General features: G+C 32.2%; 1 protein-coding gene across 4 annotated transcripts in view; it reads right to left on the reverse strand.

Annotated features, from left to right (window-relative positions):
* LOC118196091 (ubiquitin-conjugating enzyme E2 J2-like) overlaps positions 1-11,625 on the reverse strand; it is a 28,510-nt gene extending 16,885 nt beyond the window's left edge. The window contains exons 1-3 of one of the 4 annotated variants that reach the window (XM_035367490.2): positions 11,430-11,625; positions 11,081-11,122; positions 8,107-8,238 (exon numbers count right to left, since the gene is read on the reverse strand). In XM_035367490.2, the coding sequence (XP_035223381.1) occupies positions 8,107-8,222 (116 nt within the window). In that variant the 5' untranslated portion in view covers positions 8,223-8,238; positions 11,081-11,122; positions 11,430-11,625. Of the gene's footprint in view, positions 1-8,106; positions 8,252-11,080; positions 11,123-11,429 lie in introns of all 4 variants that reach the window. The other 3 variants (XM_035367492.2, XM_035367489.2, XM_035367491.2) reach the window with 3 other exon arrangements.
* Between the last annotated feature and the right edge of the window lie 9,699 nt (positions 11,626-21,324).

Raw genomic sequence — 21,324 nt, forward strand, 5'->3', positions numbered from 1 at the left:
CAGTTTTTTCTTTGATTTAAGTAATCTGAAAATATATTTTACAATGCATACCTTTAAAAAGGTGTTAATTTAATCTAGATGAATCTGTGCAACACTGAGCCATACTGTTTTTGGGCGAGTCACGCACTTGCCAGTAATGGGACACAAATGCTGCATAAATAAGGATTTGAAAGGCAAAAGGAAAAGCAATTATGAGAATTGTTTCAAGGATTAAAATCTGATAGCATGGCTCTGATGCTAAACAGATGAACTTTCTTTAAAGTATCGATTTGATTTTCCTTATTAGAATTTGAAATGGTTTCATCACAAGCTTTTAAGTGCCAAAAGAGTATCTTATTACCAGACGAGTAATAAAGAAAGAAACTTTTTCTTAGTATAACTTTAATTGAAGGGTAATAGATTATGCAATTTCTTTAACCTAAAAAATAGTTTTTAGTTACTTTTAACACAGTAAATATAAACACACGGTTAATCTTTCATTTTAGAATCTATACAATTAAAACTTAATAATACTTATTGATTTTACTTCAAATGCAAATGTATTTAAGAAAATAAAAATAATTCCACTGCTTAATTTTGTCAGAAAAAAGACACATTTTATACTGTTTTATGAGCAAAAAATTATTCCATTTTTCAACTACATATGTTTACAACATTTTAAAATTAAAAAAATAATGAAAATATGAAACTCCTCCTATTACATTAAAAGAAATGTATTTGTTTATCTTACAGTAAAAGACAATGCAATTATTCAGAGTTTTCAAATACTTTGTGCCTCATTTTTTGTTGTTTGTCTTCTGAATTATTATTATGCAAGTTCGTAATGCCAGTTGTAGTAAACTAACATTCATCTGTCTAAAGAATTTCTTTTATAAATGATGGATTATCATTTAACTTATTTAAAATGAAATTATTAAAATAAAATCAATGAACTTTATCTTCACATATAAATTCTAAAAACAACGTTGGGCAAAACATTGTGCCTCATTTTCTGGCATTTATTGTTGCACTAAGCAGAAGTATACAAATTTTAAGAATGTGCCGAACTCTGCAACCATGTGCATAACGATTCGTCAGGCAACCATGGTCATAACAATCCTTTAATCAAGTAACATCACCATTTTTGCATGCATTTCTTTTGTTGCATTCCAACGGCTTTTATAAACCAACTGCGATATTTTTGCCTTGAACTTAATTTTAAAATATACACTTGTGAAATTTGCCAGCAATAGAGTACAGCAAAATTTCTCCACACAGAATTTTAATGCAAAGTCTTTAAAGCGAACAATGAGGAGATGCATTTGGTAGACAGCTGGTGCTGCTGAGATTTGAGCAATGTCTAATCTCTTATGTTTTCTTGCACGAAAACAGATCGTGGTGAACTTGAGGAGAAGAATAGAGGGAAAAATTACAGGAAGATTCAGAGAAAAATGTAAGCATTTTATTTTTTTTAATATATCATGTAATTCTTATTTAAAAATTCGAATTTTTGTTTTAATGTTGACTTTGACTTACAATAATTATCAATACTTTGGGAATCGTTTTGAAAAAAGTCATGAAAACAACCAACGGTTGATCTTTATATTATGGTAACTTGGCATTTTTTTGGCGAAAATTTGGCGATCAACTCTCCTACAGCAACCCTCTATTTTTTTTTCCTGCCGCCATTTTGTCTTCACGAAGTAAAGACATGTTTCTTTTCTTTTTATCTACTGAACACTTCTTCCAACAATCTACTAGCCGAATTACACTTATGCTAGAAATTTTATCTAACAAAACTGCTTAATCATGACAAATATTCACTGCAAAATTGGGCAAAAGTGCACAATACCATACTCCTTAGACGTTTTTCAAAATAACACATACACATAAACCATGTACACGCCGAGTTATTTTTACTTAAAAAAACATCCCAGAATTGCACAAAAATGGCATTGCGCACACTCTTCACTATATCCATGTACACTGCTTTTTTCTCATAAATTAGAAAAATTTCATGAAAATACATGACAATTTTCTCAATCTTTAAACCCGGTAAAAAGAACATATATAAATTACCTGATCGCGAAAAAGTAAAGAACATTTCCACATATAAAATAAATAAAATATCCAAAAACTTTTACCTCTAAATCATCTATTACATTATACACGTCACCAACGAATTCATACCGCAACCATTACAAATACTTAGTGTCAGATATTTAAATTATTTCCATGCACGTTTACTTCAACTAAAACGTATACCAAATTCCTACAAACATAAAATTCACAAAATAACTATAATTTAATTAAAATATAATTAAATTCAAAAACACTACTTAAAATATAAATGAGCACATACATTAAATTAATACATACATAAATACCCATTTCGAATTCACTTTAGTTACGGCCATGGGATCCAAAAATTCACGAACACTGTTTCACACAACACAGAATAAAGCCAAATACAAAATTTCCAGATTTTTCCCCGATTTCCCCCCTTTTCCGATTAAAGAACCGTAATTCGTCTATTAATATCACATGACATATCCCATGATCTCTCATTTCCCTCACACAAAATAATGCGTAATCGGAACTGAGTACTGCTCACATTATTACCAAAGTGCCAGGTAGTAACCTTTATCGCCTCCAAAATGTCGCCAAACTACCAGTTACCATATTGTAAAGATCAACCCAACCAACTGTTACCTCTTCATGTGTAAAAAACTGCCACACTGCGCCAAGGTAGTTGCATTAATACATAAGTATATACTTTCCTATAAAATTCATCCCAAAGGATTTTTATTTTTCAGATGATTTGCTTATTTCTCTGATAGCAAATTTGGGATGTGCAAGAGCATATTGAAGAATGTGTTGAAATTTAACAATATAATACAGCTCTTAGATCTTCCTGATCAAAGATGACTTGCACATATCAGTTTTTCCTGGATGTTTTACAACATCTAAAATAATTATGTATTGAATATTAATTATTAGGATATTTAATTGAATATTATTTTGTGAATGTACAGTATAATTATTTTGCAATATTGACTATTACTGCACATTTGACCTAACATATGTTATAACAGGAACAGTAATAACACACAATAGTTTAAGAAGTACTCAGCACATGTTTTAGTATCCATATAATTTATTTTTTTGGCAAAAAAATTTCAGAGAAGAATTCGTGTTGTAGGAAATGGTAGTACACTTCAGTATTGGCACCTAGACAACTCACATTGTTGTTCGCATCAATTAAAATTGAAAAATATTTCTCATCCAGTTTATTTTTCATATGACTATTAGATAACACTCTCAATGCGATAAAACTGCATATGAATATTATTAATGGGTTTTTAATGTTAGAAAACTTAGAAATTACTTGCATGAAAATGATTTTGGTATACCATATGTAATAAAGTTACAAATTAAAGAAGCAAACCACAAACTTCATTAAAATGTATAGTATAATTATTTTGCAATATTGACTATTACTGCACATTTGACCTAACATATCTTATAACAGGAACAGGAATAACACACAATAGTTTAAGAAGTACTTAGCACATGTTTTAGTTTCCATTTATTTTATTTTTTTGGCAAAAAAATTTCAGAGAGGAATTCGTGTTGTAGGAAATGGTAGTACACTACCATTGGCACCTAGACAACTCGTATTGTTGTTCACATAATTAAAACTGAAAAATATTTCTCATTAAGTTTATTTTCCATATGACTATTAGATAATACTCTCTGATAAAACTGCATATGAATATTATTAATGGGTTTTTAATGTTAGAAAACTTAGAAATTACTTGCATGAAAATTATTTTGGTATACCACATTTAATAAAGTTACAAATTAAAGAAGCAAACCACAAACTTAATTAAATTATTAAATCCCAATGGGATATCATTGAAAGACTTTAAATGAAAATAAAAATAACCTTGATTTATCCTTATTTTTCAACTCGCCCCTTACGAAGGATGATATGTTTGACTTTTTGACATTGTAAAATTCATGAAAATCGCATACTTCAAATTCCTTGACCAATTTTTGTGAGGTCACGGAAGTCTAACATTTTGTGCTTTAAGTTTTTATTTCTCATTCGGAAAGTGCTTCGTAAGGTTGGAGTTTGCTCATATCATGTTACACCTCGGATACGAACAGCAAATGCTTAACTGCAAGTGTTGGAATTCGATAGAGGCAGGATCGTTGCCTATCGAGAATGTGGAGTATCGTACTGTGATATCGCCCATTGTACTGGTCGACATCCAACCATTGCCATGTGAATATGGTATTAATAGGTTGCTGAGGGTCATACTGAACGGCATGCAGAATCTCAACACCCTCCCATGACTAATGCCCGAGAGAATAGACATATTGTGAGATCAGCACAGCCAAACCGTACGACCACATCATGAACCATTAGTAAGGAAATGGGCATGTTTGCAGCATGTCCAGTATCAGCTCGTATGGTATGTCAACGTTTACAGCAGCGTGGATTACCAGCTCTGCAACCATTACTTCGTATTCCCGTGACAATGCAGCATACAGAGTGATGGCATTTCTGGTGAGCCAGACAATAAAGCTGGATACAGGAGTAGCACAATGTTCGCTTTTTCGGATGAGTCCCGGTTTTGCGTGCAGGATTCTGATGGCCGTATTTGTGTCTGGAGTATCCGAGAAGACGGAACGTCGTTTGCTTTGATATCGGCATAGGGACCTGCACCTGGTGTGATGGTTTGGGCATCCATTTGGTACATGACTGAAGTATATCTCTAGTTCAGATCAACATGCATATCTCTAGTTCAGATCAACGGGAATTTGAATGCAGATTGATACATTTCAGACAACTTATGTCCAGTGGTTCTGCCTTATCTTTGAGGCCTCCAGATGCCATCTTCCAACAAGATAATGCAAGACCACATGTTGCACATCGTGTTCTGACCTTCCTCGATACACAACGTATTCGATTGCTGCTATGGCCTGCCTGGTCTCCAGATTTGTCACCCATTGAAAACATTTGGTCATGGGTTGCTGAGAGATTGGCCTGCCACCCCTCTCCAGCTAATATGGTTGATAAAGTGTAGCATAGACTTGAAGCAACATGGAATGAGTTGCCTGTTTCTGTCATCCAAGCCCAGTTTGATTCCATGCCTAATGGGGCAAGGGCCGTTTTAGCTGCCATGGATGGCAGCTGTTTCTACTAATTTCGCACCCCTGTAAACCTCCAAACTGCTTATAAATTTAATCATTTTATCTTCATGCCATACTGTTTACGTGCAAAAAATATCTTTTTGTATCTGCTTTTCTTCATGGTGTTGTAATTTCAATGGCCAGCAGTGTATATATATATGTAATATATTCAGGAGTAGGAATTTTGATGGCATAGAAGTGTTGATCCATAATGACTAGGAAATTGGAGGCGAATGCAGATAAATCTTCAGTTTTATTTTCAGCAACATGTTATGGCTACACACAAGTTGCAACATTAAATGTGCCTATTCCAAATAGCTTACATTTTTGATAGATTTGCAGCAAAAAAGAAGCACACAGACTGCAGTCCAGCTAAGGCAAAGCGTAGAAAGAAAGTGCATAATGTTCAGGATAAACTCTTAATTCAAACCGAGTTAGTTTTGGTTCTCAAAGCATTTTGATTGGATAGTTAATATTTAAAATTATTATTGGCTGCTTGAGTTTCAGTTCAATTTACATCACCAGAATTACATAAGAGTCATACGACATAGATTTTTCTCGAAATGACGCAGCGCAGCACAAATAGATGTTGCTATTTTTAGAATACAGAAGGGAAATTAATTTATGCTGCTAATTTAATTTTTTACATATTCTTTATTTTTCTTATATATATACTTGCTACAAGATGTGCTTTTACAAGAATTAGGATGGATTTTTAAAGCAGAATTTCAATTCATAACAATAATAAAAAAATAGAAATTTAATATAGTTATTTAAAAAGAACAAAACATACATTTGAATTAATTATTTTAGAGAAAAACTATGTAACAACTTTGCATTCTATTACAGTAATAATGATTTCTAGTTTTAAAGTTAATGCTATTAACAGGTGTTCTAATGAAAACTCCCCTACTGCAACTCCCACATTCATTTTTACTGCTGTCAGTTAAAATCTGAAGGGCATTACAGGAATGCCATTTAAAGTTTTCAGTGCAACTGCTGAAGATTACTTGGTACCTGTCTTTTTGCTGGTATAAGAGGTTAGGTCTATGTGAAAGTGAATGCCAGGAAATCCTTCCAACTGTTTGACAGTAAGTTTCAGTGAGTATTTTTATTGAGATTTTCGGTTGATCTTTACAATATGGTAACTGGTAGTTTGGTGACATTTTGGAGGTGATAAAGGTTACTACCTGGGACTTTGGTAATAATGTGAGCAGTACTCAGTTCCGATTACGCATTATTTTGCGTGAGGGAAATGAGAGATCATGGGATATGTCATGTGATATTAATGGACGAATTATGGTTCTTTAATCGGAAAAGGGGGGAAATCGGGAAAAAATGTGGAAATTTTGTATTTAGCTTTATTCTGTGTTGTGTGAAACAGTGTTGTTTAATTTTTGGATCCCATGGCCCTAACTAAAGTGAATTCGAAATGGGTATTTAGGCATTGTGATAAAGAGAAGTTTACTTTTTATTTAGCGGAGGAAGTATGGAGGAAAAATTCGCAGAAAAAATCTTTCAATAATTTTATTGAATGAATTAGAAAAGTGTATCTGCCACGTAATCAAGATTCTGAAGAAGATTAGGTAAGTTAGTATTTTTAATTATTTGAGGATATTATTTTTATGCATTGTTCTAAATGTAAGGTGGAAAGGAATTTGGTATTATTGGGAAAATTGTTATTAGCAATGATTTAGTTTTTTTTAAGTAAAAATAAGTCGATGTGTACATGGTTTAGTGATATTTTAATTAAATGATAGTTATTTTGTGAATTTTATGTTTGTAGGAATTTGGTATACGTTTAAGTTGAATATTTAAATATTTGATACTAAGTATTTGTAATGCTTGCGGTATGAATTCGTTGGTGACGTGTATAATGTAATAGATGATTTAGAGGTAAAAGTTTTTGGATATTTTATTTATTTTATATGTGGAAATGTTCATATTTGGAAAGGGTAAATACTTTTTCACGATCAGGTAATTTCATATATGTTTTTTTTACCGGGTTTAAAGATTGAGAAAATTGTCATGTATTTTCGTGAAATTTTTCTAATTTATGAGAAAAAAGCAGTGTACATGGATATAGTGAAGAGTGTGCGCAATGCCATTTTTGTGCAATTCTGGGATGTTTTTTAAAGTAAAAATAAGTCGGCGTGTACATGGTTTATGTGTATGTGTTATTTTGAAAAACGCGTAAGGAGTATGGTATTGTGCACTTTTTCCCAATTTTGCAGTGAATATTTGTCATGATTAAGCAGTTTTGTTTGATAAAATTTCTAGCATAAGTGTAATTCGGCTAGTAGATTGTTGGAAGAAGTGTTCAGTAGATAAGAAGAAAAGAAACATGTCTTTACTTAGTGAAGACAAAATGGCGGCGGGGAAAAAAAATAGAGGGTTGCTGTAGGAGAGTTGGTTGCCAAATTTTCGCCAAAAAATTGCCAAGTTACCATAATGTAAAGATCAACCAGATTTTCAAACAAGTTTAGACTATTGTTAACAAATGTATTCTGCCAGGAATTCACAACCAAAGGGGAATTTCAAAGTTTCAGGGGGAATGCAGTAAGCCTTTTATTTAACCATTATATATTTAGTTTATGAATATAAAAAACTGTTTTTGTTAAAGTTTTGATGTTTATTAACATTTTCTTTTTGTTGTTTAACTCATAAAAATACATCAAAGGGAATCTAAATGAATGTATGCATATATTTTTAAAATTTTGAAAAGGAATGGGGAATGATCCAGCAATGGAGAAAGGGGTGCACAGGAAAAGACAGGTTGAGAACAACTGCTTTACCAGTTTCAAGATTGTTCACTTTTCCAGTAGAAAGTCAATTCTGCTCCAAAGTCAGAACAGTAAACAGAATATACTCAATAATGAAAACTGAAATTTTTTTAAGAGAAGAGCATCTGAAATACATAGTTACCATTCTAAAATATTTTGTTGGAGAGGATGAGCTTTAACATAAGGAACAGGATCCCTCATAATCCTCATGTAGTCTTGCCTGAGACGACGTGTTGCCATGTTACCCCGTTTATTCATTTTTTTTTATGGATACCTGAAAATGTTTCCTGTTAATATAAAATTACAATATATATATATATGATATGGAAACAGCTTTACAAATTCTGTAATATGATGAAATAACTAGAAACATTACATTACAAGTAATGCAAATGAAAATAATTAAAAGAATACACTTTACTGCTATTCAAACAGTATTCATACTATTATATATTGTTAAAAAGAAAAGGACGAACAACTAAATATATCTTTGTTGGCAGTGCAAGTGTATGCAGCCAGCCTTAAGGCCTTCAATTGCTATAAATTCAGAATAAAAAAAAAACAGAGCAGTGATCAGGGTTTCTAGTCTTAAAGTTAATGCTATTAACAGGTGTTCCAATGAAAACTCCCCTACTGCAACTCCCACATTCATTTTTACTGCTGTCAGTGAAAATCTGAAGGGCATTACAGGAAGGCCATTTAAAGTTTCCAGTGCAACTGCCGAAGATTATCTGGTTACATATATCTTTTTGCTGGTACAAGAGGTTAAGTCTGTGCGAAAGTGGATGCCAGGAAATCCTTCCAATCGTTTGACAGTAAGTTTCAGTGAGTATTTTTCAACAGTTGTATCTCTTAAACCCATGAGATAAGCCAAAGAAAAGGGGCTGTTTCTTTTCAATAAAAATAGGGTACCACACATTAATAGCAGCCAAGTTTAGATCTCAGAATGCATTTAAATTGACTTTAAAGGCATACTTTTTAACCGTTTCTAACTCTGTTGGGGGAGATTTCCAAGTATCTGAACATATTATGGATCCTTCATTAGAATGATTAAATATTCGAGGAAGAAAACACTCATTAACTTCCCCAAGGGTTATAAATGTAAAATTCTGTATGAAAAAATGGCTTTCCAATCCATTATACTTGAAAATTTCTGCCAGCTTCTGAAGTATTTGATTTTGCATTCAATGTAAACTGGAAGAAAAAGAGTAAAGTACAAAGTGAAGGGAGTCATTTTGGAATTTTAATCACAGAAATACCATATATTCATGAGATTCTGGTGAACTCAGAAATTTCAGGACAACACTATAATATTCTGAGATCTCTCATCAGGTACGAAATATTCATTTCCGCAAAGACCATGACCAGCTTGAATTTTACATATAATAAATAACCTTCCATCCACTTCAATAATCAAAGTGGACAAGCATCATTTTTATATATTATATTTCTTGAATGATGCAGCACAGTTGTGATGAATATAATTATTTCAGTCAACTAAAATGCAGACTAACACATTAGCTATTTTTCATATAACTTATCTTTTCCATACAGCTAGTAAATTTAATGTCACATTATGACTGACAGATGCAAGCCCATAAATTATTTATGCTGGCTTGTAGACTAATATCACACAAAATAAATGGCAATGAAAACTTCTAGTATTAATATACTCATAGGTAACAAAATTTTCAATATTAGAAAATTTTTTTCATTTGAGATCTTCAGTTTTAATCAATTAATTTCAGTTTAGTAGTTCTCTGTGCAACACAATAGTTTGAAGAATAAAATTCAGATTTTAGCAAATCATTCAGTTTAACATTAACAAAACAATACAGTTTTAGTCCTTTACCTATTAAAGGTTTTATCTACTGTGTAAAATTATATTACACTCTTACACAGATCTTCAAAAGCACACTCATAAAGATATGCCACAAAGAGGGTTACAGCAAAGGAAAATCCAAACATAAATGTTCCAATTTATGCAAAATGTTGAAATTTGGATATTTTCTTAGCTAATCTTTGGAATATGGTAACAGGTAGTTTGGCGACATTTTGGTAAGGCGATAAAGGTTACTAGCTAGGACTTGGATATAGCTAGCAGTGTACATGGATATAGTCAAGAGTGTGCGCAATGCTATTTTTGTGCAATTCTGGGATGTTTTTTTAAGTGAAAATAGGTCGACGTGTACATGGATGATACCGTATATGTGCAATTTGTAAAAATGCGGCAAGCAGTGGGCGATTCTGCACTTTGTCATAATTTCGCACCTAATCTTCGTCACGATTAAGCACTTTTATTCCATAAAAGTTCTAGCATAAACGTAATTCGGCTAGCAGATTGTTGGAAAAAAATGTTGAGTAAAAAAAAACATGCCTTTACTTCGTGAAAACAAAATGGCGTCCAAACAAAAACTAGCAGGTTGCTGTAGCAGGGTTGGTCGCCAAATTTTCACCAAAAAATCGCCGAGTTACCATAATCCAAAGATTAACCATTTTCTTTATATTTCTTATATAGAGATAAAAAACAATATCTAATATTCAGAAATCTATATTATTACATATAACCTTTTCACCCTTCAATTCACTACCAAACTGATCCAGTTTTAATTTATAAAGTAAAAAATATAACTATTCTCCTTTCACACTAAACAGAAAATTTTAGTCATTACCATCATGAATAATTGAAGAAATGCATTCAGTATTAGCTCTATTTAAATGTAAACTTCTCATTTATGTCAAGTTAAGAATACTGGAAAAAATTACAAAGAATTAGGAAAAATCCAAATTGTATTGCTCCATTCGTGAAATACAATAATAATCAACATCATGTAGTGATCAGGAATACATATAAGAAGGATAAACTGATCTTCGATATGCTAAACATAAACAGAATACAATATACTGATTGTTCCTTACACAGATACAGATTGTACAGAATATGAAGTATAGAGCACACACACATTATTCTCTCTCTGTATTTATATATGGTTTTATAGACTTCCTAATTTCTTTTTCTTAAATACAGTTTAAATATTGCCGGACAGACTTGGCATAATCTTATATTGCCGGGCAATATTATTTAAAAAACATTGCTTTAATTGTGGTTGACTTACACGATAGTGCACTTTTCAGTTGTAACATATTTCAACGAGATGCTGAAAGTAGAAAGGAAAGAATGGTTAAAGAAACTTTTAGAGAGAATGTATGTTATTAAAATAAATTCGTTTCTGTAAACAAGTTAAGGAGTACTTAATGCAATACATATAGCATATCGCTTAAGATTTTAGCAAGGCAATTTACGTATTCAACGGTTTTTTAAAAATTATTTATACAAATGTTTATCTCAATTCTTTATGTACATATTGAATAAGGTAATATTTTAAATTTACACATTACGTGTTTAAATTTTATGAACAGTTCACCGATATTTTCTTGACTACGCATAATAAAGCAATAGCTTACTTCTAATGTAAATTTCGCAACACTTATATAACTAAATATTAATAATTTTCAGGTGACGCAACAACCTAATCTTCGTGAAATAACATCACATCCAAATCCCTTCACCTCAATTTTTGCCAAAGACACCTGGATTAAAATAACAATATGTGGAGAGTTTTATTATTGCTACTTTTTTTTTTTTTTTTTTTTTTTACTGTTGCAGTTACGATCAAAGAAATGATTTTAATACTTCGCAATAAAAAAAAAAGAAAAAAGAAAAAAAAAACCTTGGTTCATGAAACAAAAATTTTTTTATGCATATAAAGAGATAACTTGAAGAAGATGAGCCCCTATTAGCAAATACATTTCGACCCCCCTTTTTTTTACGGAAGACTATATGTAACATTTCGTAACACACAATATATATTTTATTATATATAATTTGTTCCTTAAATTCTCTCCAGAATATTTGATTTTCTTTATTTGATTTGATTGAGATAGGGCGCCGTGTTCAAGGGGGTTAGAGAATAGAAGAAGGGAGAGATCACAGTTTCCTCCACTATCGGGAAATGAAACCCTACTTAACAAGCGGCGTCCATGTTCGTTCTGTCAATATATTGCATTACGGCAGTGCAACGTTACGTGTTTCTAAGCTTTTCCATGCATGTATTTTCCAGTAAAAACTGCTGATGTATGTATGATATGTATTAACTGCTGATGCATATATGATAAACGCGTCGCGAAGGGGTTAAAGACAGTTCTACATACTGGTTCAACAAGATATGCGATATATTATCCGCATGACATAGTATATTATTCCTAATGCCAGTGCAAGTATATTACTTTAAAAATAAGGCACGGAGTTGTAGTTCTAAAAAGTGGATGATGCAACTAGAATGAAGTTTGTAGCCCCAATATCGACTTTGCAACAAAATCTCCGATTATAACTATAAAAAATCTATAAAAATCAATTTTCATGAACGAAGTGTAGAACAGATAATATGATCCAGTTATGCTAAAATAGATTCAAGCCCATATTTTCTGCTAAAATTTCTCATATAAGATGTATTTCAGATAACTGAATAAAAATCTGACTAATCATGAATATTTTCCAAAATATTATGAAAGATTTAATATATAGTACTATACATATCCGTATTATCTATCAGACGCGGATGTTATTAAAATTATCATAGAAATCATTCTACGCTTTAATATGAAGAAATTCTCATGGCATTTCACATCAACTAATAATTCGAAAAACCTTTAAACACAGGAACTGGAAAACAAAAAAGTGTCTATTCGGAGATTGCATTTCTTTCATGAAAATCAAAGTTCATTACACAAACATGCAATCACACTGCACAAGCATGTATGGAAATTCTTAACACATTTAGTAATACTGATAATTATGTTAAATAAATCAGAAAATATTTTAATGTATAACAAATGAATAAAGTAGTTAAGCTTTTATCAAACAGAACAAAATACAGTCAAAAGTCTTTAATCCGGACTTCAAAGCTACAAACTTTCCGCGCATGCGCATAATACGTTTACGCATGCTCATATGCGTTTACGCATGCGCATAATGCGTTTACGCACGTGTGTTTAATATATAACGGACGGTATAAGCTAGGCTAAAATTATCTAATTATCTATTTCAGTTAATGTTGCAGATTGCGTTGTTCTTTAATCTTCGAATTGGATCCGGCTTATTATTTTTTGCAGACTGTTAGAGAAATTTTATAAAAAGTAAGCTTGAACTTTCGATTATGTCAAAAAGAGTTTCCAGTTCTAGAGCTGCCAAAGGATCTACAAAGCGAAATCATTTTTCGATGTCCATTAAACAAAAAGTGGAATTGCTGCAAAAAAATGGATAAAGGCATGAAGATAGTGACAGAGAGTTGATTTGTTTCTCTAACCATTCTGAAATCTGTTTATCAATTTCGCGCTGCTCTGCGAGGGGGGGGGACGTCACGGCGCTCAATGAACTGGAAGTTGATCTGTCAGCCCTATCCTCATCTTCAGGGCAGATGTTTTTATTTTATTCGGCTTATAATTCCTCACTAAATGTAGTGTTTCACCTCGATGTACTCCAATATACACCGATATACTCCGATACATGTAATTTAAATAAATTTCCTCGTCATTTTAAATATCACGAATACACATCAAATAGTTTTCTGGTTGCAATTTTCTAATTTCGACTATGCGTAATGTATGCTTTACACATGCGTGCGTTGAAAGAAATGTTTAAAGTAAACAAATAAATATTAAGCTTTTTTTTTCGTAAATTTTGATACTCTTTAGATCATAATTGATCTTTATTTCATAAATTATGGTTTCATATTTTTAATTTTATAATTTCTAGGTGCCATCTTACCAGATTTAAACTGATGATCTATAATCCGGAAAAACCGATAATCCGGAATCGCCGAAGTCCGGACGAGTCCGGAATTTGACTATACTTCAGTTACGAAGATATTTAGTGTTATAAATGAAATATTTTGATAAATATGAAGTGCCTTGTATATTTTTATAGATGAGCTTTATTGCTGTTTTAAGCAATTAAACAACTGTGCAAGTTATTTTAATAATTTTGAAATGTATAACTCTAAAAGAAACATTAAAATCTATTAATCTATTTGTCAACCTTGATTTTGGCACAAAAGTCTGCAGAATGCTTCGTAGTTTTTAAGCACGCAGAGGCACTGCAATTCTTTCTTATTCCTTGATCTGAAGTTTTGTGAAAATTTTTTTAATCAAAATTGCTGTATTGGCACACGTACAATTTTTATATGGTAACTTCAGATATGGAGAAGTTTTTCGAAAAATCTCGTTTGTTTTACTGGCGTCGCTGAATTCTGCGATGAATGCATCCCATTTATTGCTTAGTATCACCTTCCAGATTTTTCATGCTCTTAATGCATACGTTAGCAGTGAATTATTTTCCTCTTTCCACCAATAAATTACAGCGATAAACAATAACCATTCACTAAAGATTTTGTGTAAATTTCCAATCATAATAATTTAAATTGCGAAAATCTCACAATTAGCACCTAAGCACACTATTCAGCACCACAATTCTTTCGAAAACGCGCCGTAGTAGTCAAAAGTGGCGTACGCCGTCTTCTGTTTGCCAGGTGAAACTACAGTCTGTCTATGATATGAAAACTCTCGCCAGTTAGTCTGCAGCTGTCTGTTGCCGTAGAAACGAGTCTTGACCCATTTTCCGTAGGGGTGTCTTGAAGATGAACGATAAGCTCGTTTCCTCTCAGCAAACAGTCGCCAAAAACAAAATAACAATAAAGCAACTATTGATTCGCCCCTATTTGAAATATACTAGCCCTGTTGCTATAGTCACCGCCACCCGCCAGACATCTTCTCGTAGACAAACAGTAGTCGTTTTTTCCGTGACGTCAAAAATTAGAAAAGTGGGGTAGGGTTTGGAAATATGCAGTCTGCGTGGACACCGTCGAGATGGAAGAACTGGTCGTTTTTTTTGCGATCTACTCGACAGAGAGTGAGTCTGGGACGCGTCGGAAATTTTTCCTTCAGCTGTGTATCTGCCGTTTAACTTTCTGAGTGTCGATTTTGAGCTAAACTGAAGGTGGCGGAGGTTACGAATAGTTTCTGAAGTGTACGTAATAGATATTTTAATTTCTTAAGATTTGCGAAAAACTCGAGTGTTTCTCGATAGAAATAACGCATTTGATGCTAACGGTTCTACTTTTATTGGATTATTTCGACAAACCTATAGCATGGACACTCATCAATAAATTAAGGCCATATTTTACCGGAGCATCCACAACAAAGACAGCATTAACTTCTAAATTAAAGGTAAGAAATAATTCGCATGTTTTCATATCAGTATGCTATAGGCTTCTAGCTATATATCTATCAGAAAAGCAATTTTTTAATTCAATTTTAGTGAAAACAATATATTTGGTGTTTTCGGTATTCACATATAAAGAAGGAGTGCTTACTTTTAATTTAAAATTGTAATTTTTTAAACTAATGTATATATTAATGTACTTAATTTCATGTTTTGATGATTAATTTTGAATTTTTATGTTTTAGATTATAATGTATTTCCCTCTACTTTTATTTTAATTTGTAGTATATAAAAGTTTAATACATTAACAAATGTATTAATAAATATGAAGTATATATTCAAATTATGCACATCCTAAATTCAACATTCATGTTAAATTGCTTTGAGTTAAAAAGATTTTAAGTCGTTTTAACTGTACCGACATGAATGTGAATATCCAATAGTTTTTAGAATCTCCTGTATAATTCAAGTTAAATTCCTGTATAATTTCCAATTAAATTAAATTCTTTTAAATATGAATTTATTTAAATTCTTTTAAATATATATAATGAACGATTTATAATTAGTTATGAAATTTTTTTTTGTGATCTGCTTTTAGGTGTTAAATCTCCGTTGTGTATTTTTTATTCAGATTAAAAAAGTGTTTTTTTATGTGATTAAGGCAAAGCCTCGAGGGATATCTGCTTAAGGTAAAGGTTGCCTTCGTGAAGGGCTTTCTTAGGCAACTATCTCGTATACACGTTACACATGGAGGAAACTACGAAGACGCCCATGCAGCCGATTCGAACCTCGTACCAAACTACCAGTGTTCAGCAATTTAACCGCTCGGCCGCTGGTGGGATCGATTTAAGAAAGGGTATAAATAGGAATATGTACTGCAATTTCTTCCACTGCATATGTTAATATATTTATAATACAGTTTTTACATATATATGTGTACAGTTATTTATTTATTTAGAACAGGTTTTGTGTGCCTTAAACTTTTCTGCTTCTTGAAGTTACCAGAGGTATGTTGTTACTGACATATATATAGAGCTGAGCCAGAAATATATCAGTTGGGTTATTTGAGAAGTTACAGATGCTATTTGTTCTGGTAGTTCCATCATATGGATAAAATTTACGGTAAGGAGTTTTCAACAAAATCAAATCGAATTACGATTCAGTCGAAAGTTTGGATTTCCTGGTGTCATCGGCGCTGTAGATGGTACCCACGTATCTACAACTGCACCTAATGACACGGAAGAATGCCAAGGATCATTTATAGAAGCAGAAAATCCTTCCATTCACTTAATGTGCAGTTGTGTAATTTTTCCTTCCATTATATATATATATTTGTAATAATAAAATGTCTATAGTCAAGAATACACTTAAGATTCTAACTGTATGTTCTTTTTCATATTTAATGGCGACGGTCTCTTATTTGAAAGTACGTGGAATTAAATCCACAGCCCCGTAGTCAAGTTGTTTTTCCCGCCTTTTCTACACGTACAGTTATAGAATGTTCTGGAAATATTTAAAGCGAACTGATATGGCTGACGAGGCTGACGTCATTTATTGGAAGCTGCGCCTTTCCAGAGGCTATAAAAGGGCTCGCAAAGGAATATCGGGGCATTTTGTTAAATGTCACGATGCAGTAAACTTCATACAAAAAGTTATTAGTAGTTCTTTTTTATTTACTCCGGATATCTGATTTTGTAACTGCTATTTCTCCTGAATAATAATAAATGGATCCTGTTTTTTAAACTTATCGTCTGATAATTTAAGCTACGATCTATTTATTCTGGATAATCGCTACGTTAGTCTGGTATTTCTCTTCCACTCTAGTATGATTTCGGTAGCTTTCTGAGTAGAGTCTTTCAGAGAAGATGTCGGCTTTTCCAGGTGAGGATCGCTTCTGATGATGAATAGTGATATCCTCTGATGCTCAAAGCAGTCTGTTATTTTTTAAGTCTAAGAAAAAAATTGTATTTCCTTAAAAAGTCCAATCCGAGTATTCATGGATCTGTAATATCCGACACATATGCCGTGCGATGGTAGGCAGCACTTCCAAACGTGATGCTCACGTTTAATTTTCCATTTATGTCGATTTTATCATCCAACACAGTCTGAAGAGTAACACAGGATGGCGTCCAAATGAGTTTATCCTTAAATTGTTGATCTCACCTATTTATGAACATTACCATCACCAAATGTAACGATATGTAGCTCTGTATATCCAAATGTATAACATCTGTATGATTATATGTCACCTTCTTTAATTCTCAATAAATACGGAAAGGTAGTACACCGGGACAATACCATTTTTGCTCATAGTGATGATATGGTGCCCCCTGTACTTGTTCCTGTTCTGTCAGTCCGTTATATTTTAATCGAGTGTTCATGTTTGGCTAATCTTTGGAATATGGTAACAGGCAGTTTGGCGACATTTTGGTAGGCGATAAAGGTTACTACCTAGGACTGGCAATAATGTGAGAAGTTCCTAGTTCCAATTACGCATTATTTTGTGTGAGAGAAATGAGAGATCATGAGATATGTCATGTGACATTTATAGACGAAACACAGTTCTTTAATCGGAAAAGGGGGAAAATTTGGAAAAATATCTGCAAGTATTTTGTATTTAGCTTCATTGTGTGTTTTGTGAAAACGTGTTGCTTAATTTTTGGATCCCATGGCCCTTAATTTTTGGATCCCATGGCGTTTAGCATTTTGTATTTAGCTTCATTGTGTGTTGTGTGGGAATGAAATGAGATTGTATGAAAGGAAGGATATTACAGATAAGCTTGAATGGCGGTGCAAGAAATCTGATGAAAATGGACATTTTGTAATCCGCCATGCACTCAAGATTCTGTAGAAGATTAGGTAAGTTAGCATTTTTAATCATTTGAGGATATTATTTTTATGCATTGTTTTAAATATAAGGAATAAATAAATTAATATGCTATTATTGGAAAATTTTTATTAGCAATGAATTAGTTTAAAGTAATTAAGATTTTAAGTTAATTTTTATTAATTTAATATATGTGTTTATTTATATTTTAAGTAGTGTTTTTTAATTTAATTATATTTTAATTAAATGATAGTTATTTTGTGAATTATATGTTTGTAGCATTTTGGAATATGTTTCAGTAGAAGTAGACGTGCATGGAAATAATTTAAATATTTGACACTAAGTATTTGCAACCATTTTTAATGTTTGCGTTATAAATTCGCAGGTGACGTTTATAATAGATAATTTAGAGGGAAAAGTTTTTGGATATTTTATTTATTTTATACGTGCAAATGTTCATCCTTAGAAAGGGTATATACTTTTTCGTGATCAGGTAATTTCATATATGTCATTTTTACCGACTTTCACAAATTCACAAAATTTTCCTGCATTTTCGTGCAAATTTTTTTAATTTATGAGAAAAAAGCAGTGTACATGGATAAGGCTAAGAGTGTGCGCAATGCCATTTTTGCGCAATTCTGGCATGTTTTTTTTTAAGTAAAAATACGTCGACATGCACATGGTTACTGTGTATGTGTCATTCTGAAAAACGCGGCAAGGAGTTTGCGATTCTGCACTTTCTCCCAATCTTGCAGTTAATATTCGTCATGATTAAGCACTTTTGTTCCAGAAAATTTCTAGCATAAGCGTAATTCGGCTAGCAGATTGTTGGAAAAAATGTTGAGTAAGTAAAAAGAAAAGAAACCTGTCTTTACTTCGTGAAGACAAAATGGCGTCGAAAAAAAAGAAAAAGTAGAAGGTTGCTGTAGCAGGGTTGGTTGTCAAATTTTCGCCAAAAATCGCCAAGTTACCATATTCCAAAGATTAACCCCATGTTTTAATAGTCTTCCTCAGAAATATTTTAATAGCTGTGACTTACCTCTCGACCGTTTAATCGGAAGAGAGGTCAATTGTAATTAATTTTATTATTAAAAAGAGACCGGCTTTTATTACTTAATCTAATATATTTTGAAAGATTGTGTATTGTATTTTAATACGCGCTTTTATTACTTCATTCTCTGGATTTGGTACATTTGTCCACCTTTTTTATTTTCTAAGCAATTGTTTTTATTTCATCAAATTAGATCATCCTACCTTATGTTTGGCGCATTATAATCATCTTTGGTTTTGAGCCAAAAAATCTCACTCACTTTCTTCTCTCGTGTTTCGAGTTCCTCTTTTCTTATGTAGAAGGTTAGAAAATTCTCTGAGAAATATGATGTTTGAAGAAAGGTTAAAGAGTCTGGCAATACGAAATATCGGAAAGAAATAGTGCATAATACAAATATTTAAAAAATAATTGCTGAATTTGATAAAAAGAAATCAAGGGGAAATGGCTATTTTTTTACTTCATATTTCTTTAACATATTAATCAAATAATTATTATTTTGTGAAAAACATTTAATAAAATGCTGTAGAATATTATTTGAGGTTGATCTTTACATTATGGTAATTTGGCGTTTTTTTGGCGAAAATTTGGCGACCAACTCTCCTACAGCAACCCTCCATTTTTTTTTCCCGCCGCCATTTTGTCTTCACGAAGTAAAGACATGTTTCTTTTCTTTTTATCTACTGAACACTTCTTCCAACAATCTACTAGCCGAATTACACTTATGCTAGAAATTTTATCTAACAAAACTGCTTAATCATGACAAATATTCACTGCAAAATTGGGAAAAAGTGCACAATACCATACTCCTTACGCGTTTTTCAAAATAACACATACACATAAACCATGTACACGCCGACTTATTTTTACTTAAAAAAACATCCCAGAATTGCACAAAAATGGCATTGCGCACACTCTTCACTATATCCATGTACACTGCTTTTTTCTCATAAATTAGAAAAATTTCACGAAAATACATGACAATTTTCTCAATCTTTAAACCCGGTAAAAAGAACATATATGAAATTACCTGATCGCGAAAAAGTATTTACCCTTTCCAAATATGAACATTTTCACATATAAAATAAATAAAATATCCAAAAACTTTTACCTCTAAATCATCTATTACATTATACACGTCACCAACGAATTCATACCGCAACAATTACAAATACTTAGTGTCAGATATTTAAATTATTTCCATGCACGTGTACTTCAACTAAAACGTATACCAAATTCCTACAAACATAAAATTCACAAAATAACTCTCATTTAATTAAAATATAATTAAATTCAAAAACACTACTTAAAATATAAATGAGCACATACATTAAATTAATACATACATAAATACCCATTTCGAATTCACTTTAGTTACGGCCATAGGATCCAAAAATTCACGAACACTGTTTCACACAACACAGAATAAAGCCAAATACAAAATTTCCAGATTTTTTCCCGATTTCCCCCGTTTTCCGATTAAAGAACCGTAATTCGTCCATTAATATCACATGACATATCCCATGATCTCTCATTTCCCTCACACAAAATAATGCGTAATCGGAACTGAGTACTGCTCACATTATTACCAAAGTCTCAGGTAGTAACCTTTATCGCCTCCAAAATGTCGCCAAACCACCAGTTACCATATTGTAAAGATCAACCTTATTTGAATTCCCTAGATTGTTTTTGGGGGTAGAGTAGACTTTAAGGTACCCCTTGTATTATGGCGAAGTTGTTGTTTGATTTATCGCCAAGTTGTTGTTTCATTTATGGTAGCCTGAGTAGTTGAACGTTATGGAAACCCTATTGTGACGTAATCGTGTGCATGATTCTGGGAAATTTTGAACCATGGGATGTTTTGTAAGCGTTTTTGTGGTGTGTGTTAAAACCGTTTAGATGGATTTGAATGGGTTTGTAGGAAGAAAGGCTCAGATGGTCACTATGTGAAGCGTTCGATCAGAACGAGTACCTGGTTTGAAAAAAGTCATTTGAGTATGATTGATATTTTGATTTTTACGTGGCTCTGGGTGTACGAAGCGAACTCGAAAATCATGGTAAGTGAATATTTGCTTTTGGTAGTGCTTAAATGTATAACACGTTTTTCCTTTTTTATGTTATTTTATTGTTTGGTTTAAAATGTATTTTACTGAGATTATGCATTTTTTGTTTGCCTATATTGTAGACTTTGGTGCTTTTTTGACTT

The sequence above is a fragment of the Stegodyphus dumicola genome, chromosome 5 (genome assembly GCF_044657685.1).
Source record: "Stegodyphus dumicola isolate Sdum_Otavi_A_Nest chromosome 5, ASM4465768v1".
In the NCBI taxonomy this organism is placed as follows: domain Eukaryota; kingdom Metazoa; phylum Arthropoda; class Arachnida; order Araneae; family Eresidae; genus Stegodyphus; species Stegodyphus dumicola.